At 36.4% G+C, this 6,235-nt stretch overlaps 1 protein-coding gene across 1 annotated transcript in view; it reads left to right on the top strand.

Annotated features, from left to right (window-relative positions):
- Positions 1-675: 675 nt before the first annotated feature.
- LRRC7 (leucine rich repeat containing 7) overlaps positions 676-6,235 on the top strand; it is a 386,330-nt gene continuing 380,770 nt past the window's right edge. Inside the window, exon 1 of the mRNA XM_010848760.1 lies at positions 676-882. Coding sequence (XP_010847062.1) covers positions 694-882 — 189 coding nt within the window. The 5' untranslated portion in view covers positions 676-693. The remainder of the gene's footprint in view (positions 883-6,235) is intronic.

Raw genomic sequence — 6,235 nt, 5'->3', positions numbered from 1 at the left:
CCATGATTGTTTTCTCCCATTAAAATAAAAGCATTCATAAGTACAGATTCTTATTCTGAAGTGAATAACCAATACAGCTGTCTCCAACAGGGAGTTTGTTCAATTTATTTCTCTCTCCCCCATACATAGTTGAATGTCTAGAGCACACTAACTATTCAATAGATAATTATTGATTAATGGAATAAATTTGAGTCAAAAAGAGGAAATCATAAACCTTATGGGTAAAACTTGACTTTTAATATTTTAGAGAAATGAGGGAAATATATTTTTTCCAACAAATCTGGAGTTTTCTATCCTGTACTGCAATTAGTATAAAATTTTAAAAATCTATATTATAGATCCATGTTTCAAATGTGAGTGTAAGCCTTGCACTAAGTCAGGATTGTGTTCTGGTCCAGTTCTGCCATTCCAAACCTGTGTGACAATGGGAACTATCTGCCCCTTTCTGAATCCATTTCTTTATCTGTTAGATGTTAATAAAAATCTGTCTTATATACCTTTGAGAGCTCTTTATGAATCAAATGATATAATGCATATGCATGTCTTATGTAAACTTGTTTAAAGCATTATGTAATTATAAAATATAATCATAACTAAATTTCTAAGCTTTAAATATTTTAAGAACGCCTTCCAAGGCTGGTGGTTAAGCAGTTGTTGTTGTTTTTCTGTTTCTCTCTAGTGCAGTGCCTGGAGATGACCACCAAGCGGAAGATCATTGGCCGCCTGGTGCCGTGCCGGTGTTTCCGAGGTGAAGAAGAAATCATCTCCGTTTTAGACTACTCCCACTGCAGCCTTCAGCAGGTGCCAAAGGAGGTTTTTAACTTTGAACGGACATTAGAGGAGCTTTACCTAGATGCCAATCAAATTGAAGAGCTACCAAAGGTAATTTTTGACAACCTAAAACACATGCTTTAAATAAGTATTTCATAGCTCCAAAGACTTGGCATAATGATAATGCTAACTATAGCCTTCTATCTAGGTAATTGACAAATCATTCAAGTTAGCATAACTTTTCCCAATAGTTTCATCACTTTTTAATGCCACTCCATTTGTAACTTCTTGTGATATGTTAATAACCATGGAAATCATTACTTTATGGGATATGCATTTTTATTTTAATTTAAGATACTCTTCAAGAAAATACAGATTGGTGAGTTGAGATCAATAGCTTATATTTAGAAAAGAAAGAGAAAATATGGTACTCTCTATTCCAGAACTGAAAATTTGTATATTGTATGTTAAGGTAACATTGTTTTAAAGTCTTGAATTATATGTTAAGTCTAAGAAATGCTTTTATGCATACACATACACACAAAAAATCAAGGATACTGTCATGTAAAACATGGTGTTGTTTCTGGAATTTGAAATCTTTGAATATAACAAATATCACTGAGTTTATATGGCATATAGCTTATAAATATCATGCAGCTAAAAAAATTTAACTAATATCAAATTTTGCACACACTGCCTATGACCAGGAAAGATTGGAGACATTAGCTAAAGCAAACAAGGCCACACAGCAGAAAGATAAAATCCAAATCATTGGATCCTATTGTTCACCTAAATAAGTGACTCGGATTAAGTAGCTAGCATGGCATCTACCTGTGAAGAATTTACGTGATAGCTCAGAGAGAAAAAGATGTCATGCAATACATTTCTATTGCTTATGCTAAAAACTGCACATTAAATATCCAAGAACCAGAAAAAAAAATCCTCCATCACAAGGTGAAAGTTGCTCAGTGACTCTTTGCAACCCATGGACTATACAGTCCATGGAATTCTACAGGCCAGAATACTGGAATGGGTAGCCTTTCCATTCTCCAGGGGATCTTCCCAACCCAGGGATCAAACCCAGGTCTCCCACATTGCAGGCAGATTCTTTACCAGCTGAGCCACAAGGGAAGCCCAGGAATACTGGAGTGGGTAGCCTATCCCTTCTCCAGCAGATCTTCCTGACCCAGGAATCAAACCAGGGTCTCCTGCATTGCAGGCAGATTCTTTACCAACTGAGCTATCAGAGAAGCCCTGCATCATAAAAGCTAACAATTATCAAAAGCAGAATAAAGTGTTCTGATCAAAAGAATTTTTGAAAATTATCTTCGTTTAGGATGATGGATTATGGTGTTTATATAATACTTCAGAGACAGGAGCTATTTAATGTATACTTCAAAGCAAATATTCTTCATTTTTGATAACCTAAATGTATAGTGTCATCTTGAATCTTTGCCCAGAAGGGCTGGGTCAGGCCTAAAAAAAAATTGGCCATATGGATTAACATCCACATTGCACATAAGTAGAGACAGGACTAAAATGAGCTGTATCTTCTACCAGGCTATAAACTACTTGAGGGCAGAGGAAGCATCTTATTCATTTTTGCTTCCCTGTACAGGAGGATGCATGGTGACTTTTACATAATGAATACTCAATTTATGTGTTGCCACTGCTAGATGAAATGATGCAGAGAACTTCATGTGCTATAGGACTTGATTGGCAAAACTATATAAAGTTAAACAATTCATAAATGTGATATTTAGCTCTAATTTAAGAAATTAAACACAGTTTTTTGTTTTGTTTTTAAGGTCAGGTCCATTTAGAATTTCCAGATGAAATAAAGGACATCCAGTAAAATTTAAATTTTAAACTACTAAACAAGCCATTTTTTAGTATAATTATACCCCAAATATTGCATTGGATATACTTATGCTAAAACTAAATAGTTTGTTATTTATTTGAAAGTAAAATTTAACTTGCCATCCTGTATATTTATTTGCTATACCTGGCAGTTCTAAGGCAATCCAGATATTTAAAATCTTTTTCTAGATCCATGCAACAGTCTGTAAGACAAATAGCCAGCGTAAGGTCAATTGATCAAATACATACTCATTTAATATCTACTCAACTACACAGTAGTTGAAGCTTTAGTGAATTACAAGAGAAATCAGTCTCATTCCTTGCTGTCAAGGATCTGACAACCTAATTGCAGAGAAAACTGAAGCTTTAGAGGTGAATGCACAATGACAGATAATCAGGGCCAAAGAACCAAGTCCTGCGGTAGAGCTTATGTACAGAGAAGAGTACTGCTGTTGGAGGGGAGAGACGAGGGCTTGACCAAAAAGCACAGAAGCAAAAGCTAAGATGGAATATATGGAGAAGGGGAGGAGAGGAGCAGCAAAACTGTGAAGGATCTGGAGCTGCAGGTGCAGGTAGGAGACTGCTGACATATGTAGGTAGAGGAGGAGAGCAGAAAGAACTCAGACTATGAAAGGTCTTGAGAGTCACACAGCAGGGTTTGACTTCATACATCAGACAGATAATGCTGTTGGAGAGTTTTACATATCAAGTCTGCTGCTGCTAAGTCGCTTCAGTCATGTCCGACTCTGTGCGATCCCATAGACGGCAGCCCACCAGGGTTCCCCGTCCCTGGGATTCTCCAGGCAAGAACACTGGAGTGGGTTGCCATTTCCTTCTCCAATGCATGAAAGTGAAAAGTGAAAGTGAAGTCGCTCAGTCGTGTCCGACTCTTAGCGACCCCATGGAGTGGGGTGCCATTGTCTTCTCCAACATATCAAGTCACTAGGAGCTTAAGGAGGAGAGCTTGGATTAACAATAAAGAAAAATAATACAAATGAGTCAAGGACTTTAGTAACACTTTTCTGCTGTATTAGAATTTAGGAGAAATGGTTATCTTTTGTTATTAGTATGCTTTATACATTTCAAAGATTTTACACATAATCTTTCAGGGTTTCTTTGGCTCTCAAAGTTCAATATTATTACTTTCCTAAAACAACCCTGTAGATTAGTTTCTTCTAAAGCATCTAATATTGAGATATGATTTAAATTATTTGATTTCACAATTTGATCATAATAATACCTGTATATATTTCTATATTATTGAAAAAATAGGTAAATTAAGAAACAAAAGGGCTGACATATCAATTAGGGCCCACTGAAAAAGTGAAAGTGTTAGTCACTCTGTTGTATCAGAATCTTTGCGACCCCAAGGACCATAGTCCACCAAGCTCCTCTGTCCATGTAATTCTCCAGGCAAGAATACTGAGTAGGTTGCCATTTCCTTCCCCAGGGGATCTTCCTGACCCAGGGATCAAACCCAGGTCTCCCACATTGCAGGCAGATTGTTTACTGTCTGAGCCACCTTATGTGTGTGTTTAATTAATAGAAACCACAATCCAAACTGACTTAACAAGAAATAGGCTTGATTGGCTCACATAAGTGGAAATGCATTTCAGGACACACTCCAGACTTGGTATATTTCTATTTGCTTTATGTGGGAATAACTTTTCCTGAGGCTGGCTTTCTCTCAGGGGGCAGGATGGCTATAGCAATTCTAGTGTTCAGCTCCACATCCTCCAAAAATAGACATATTTGGCTTCTGAAAACTTTCTCTTCTTCTAAAAAGGACAAGAAGTGGCTCCTCCAGAATTCCTCGGTTACCTTGTCCTTAGATCTCACTGGACTTGTGTCACATGTTCATTGTTGATCCAGTCCTTTTGCCATGGGATCCACTATGCAAGAAAAATAGGATTACTCTGATTGGGTTCAACCATGATGGGCCACCTCTGTGGAGTTGTGGTTACTGGCAGCAATACAAGGGAACAAGATACGAGGACTGGAGGGAAGATTACCACGAGGTACACTACAAACAAAATGCTATAACATCCCTGTTTTATGAAGAATAGTTCATCTTCATCAAAGTTTGTAAGGACTTCTAGGCAAAATACTGAGTCCTTAGGAGATTTAAAGCTTTCAAAGTTAGATTAAATATAGTATTTTTTGCTTGCTCTCTTATTTTTACTGTTTTTCTGGTACTATTTGATGTTGTTACCTTTATGATTTCAGATTTGTTGAGTAATGAGATAACCATTTGTATTCTCGATATTACATTATAGCAAAAATTACCTTTTATAATTTTTTTTATTATCTTCATTCTGATATTTTATACTGAGAATGTTCTTGCTGGCCATGAATATCTAAGTTCTTATGCAACAGGTAGAGAACAGAGTCAAGGTTAATGGCATTAGGAAAAGAATGTCAAGAGTGTGTCAGAAAAGATGCAAAAATAGATATGAAAGAACAGGAAGTCTTTTGATGAGGAATAGTTCAATCCGTGTTGCTTGAAAGGTAAAAATATAAAAATGACATACCTTTCACACAGTGATAGAAACCCACACAGTTTATAATTTAGTGCTGCTTTACTTGTTATTTGGAATTGGAAACTTAAAATTATACAAAGTAAAAGAACATCACAGATGTATATTATAAATGAAGTGGTGTGGAAAGGCAAATGTGAAAAAAGTGCAATAAAGAAAAAAACTACAAAGAAATTTCTTGAAATTGAAGAGAAACTTTAAAAAAGATAATAGAAATAATTTTTGTAAAGTCAATATGAACCAAAATTGAAAGACATTGAGTGAATTTGGTAGAAGAGATCAATTTATCTATATATGAAAGAAAGGTGAAAGTGAAAGGCGCTCAGTCATGTCTGACTCTTTGTGACCCCATGGACTTTATAGACCATGGAATTCTCCAGGCCAGAATACTGGATTGGGAAGCCTTTCCCTTCTGCAGGGCATCTTCCCAACCCAGGGATTGAAACCAGGTCTCCTGCATGCAGGCAGATCCTTTACCAATTGAACCACCAATGAAGCCTAAGAGTACTAGAGTGGGTAGCCTATCCCTTCTGTAGGGGATCTTCCAAACCCAGGAATTGAACCAGGGTCTCCTGCATTGCAGGTGGATTCTTTATAAGCTGAGCTACTAGGGAAGCCCTTATATGCAAGAGGATGGGACTAAATTTGAAATACTGTACTTACTAAATTTTCTCCATTTAAACTATCCAGAAATATTTTAGAGGTTAAGAACCTTGGCTTTGGACTCAGACAAACCTGGTATCAGAACTTAGCACTGCTAATTGGTTAAGAAGGTATTTCATTTTCTGAAAACCTCAGTTTCTTCATTAGTAAAACTGGGAAAATTATAGCATCAATTCCTAGGTTAGACAGAAAGATACATATATATACACACACACACACACACACACACACACACACATACATACATAGGTAGATACATAAGTAGGTAGGGTGCTTGGTATGATAATGTTTATGGAGCACTTGGAATTTAAAAAATCAATCATTGGCATTTATCATTCTTATACCACAGAGAAAGAAAATTTTCAATATTAATAACCCTGGGTAGAATAGTAAGATTTTGTAAG

This window comes from Bison bison, unplaced genomic scaffold, assembly GCF_000754665.1.
Source record: "Bison bison bison isolate TAMUID 2011002044 unplaced genomic scaffold, Bison_UMD1.0 scf7180017864271, whole genome shotgun sequence".
In the NCBI taxonomy this organism is placed as follows: domain Eukaryota; kingdom Metazoa; phylum Chordata; class Mammalia; order Artiodactyla; family Bovidae; genus Bison; species Bison bison.
This window is presented reverse-complemented; position numbering and strand designations above follow the sequence as displayed.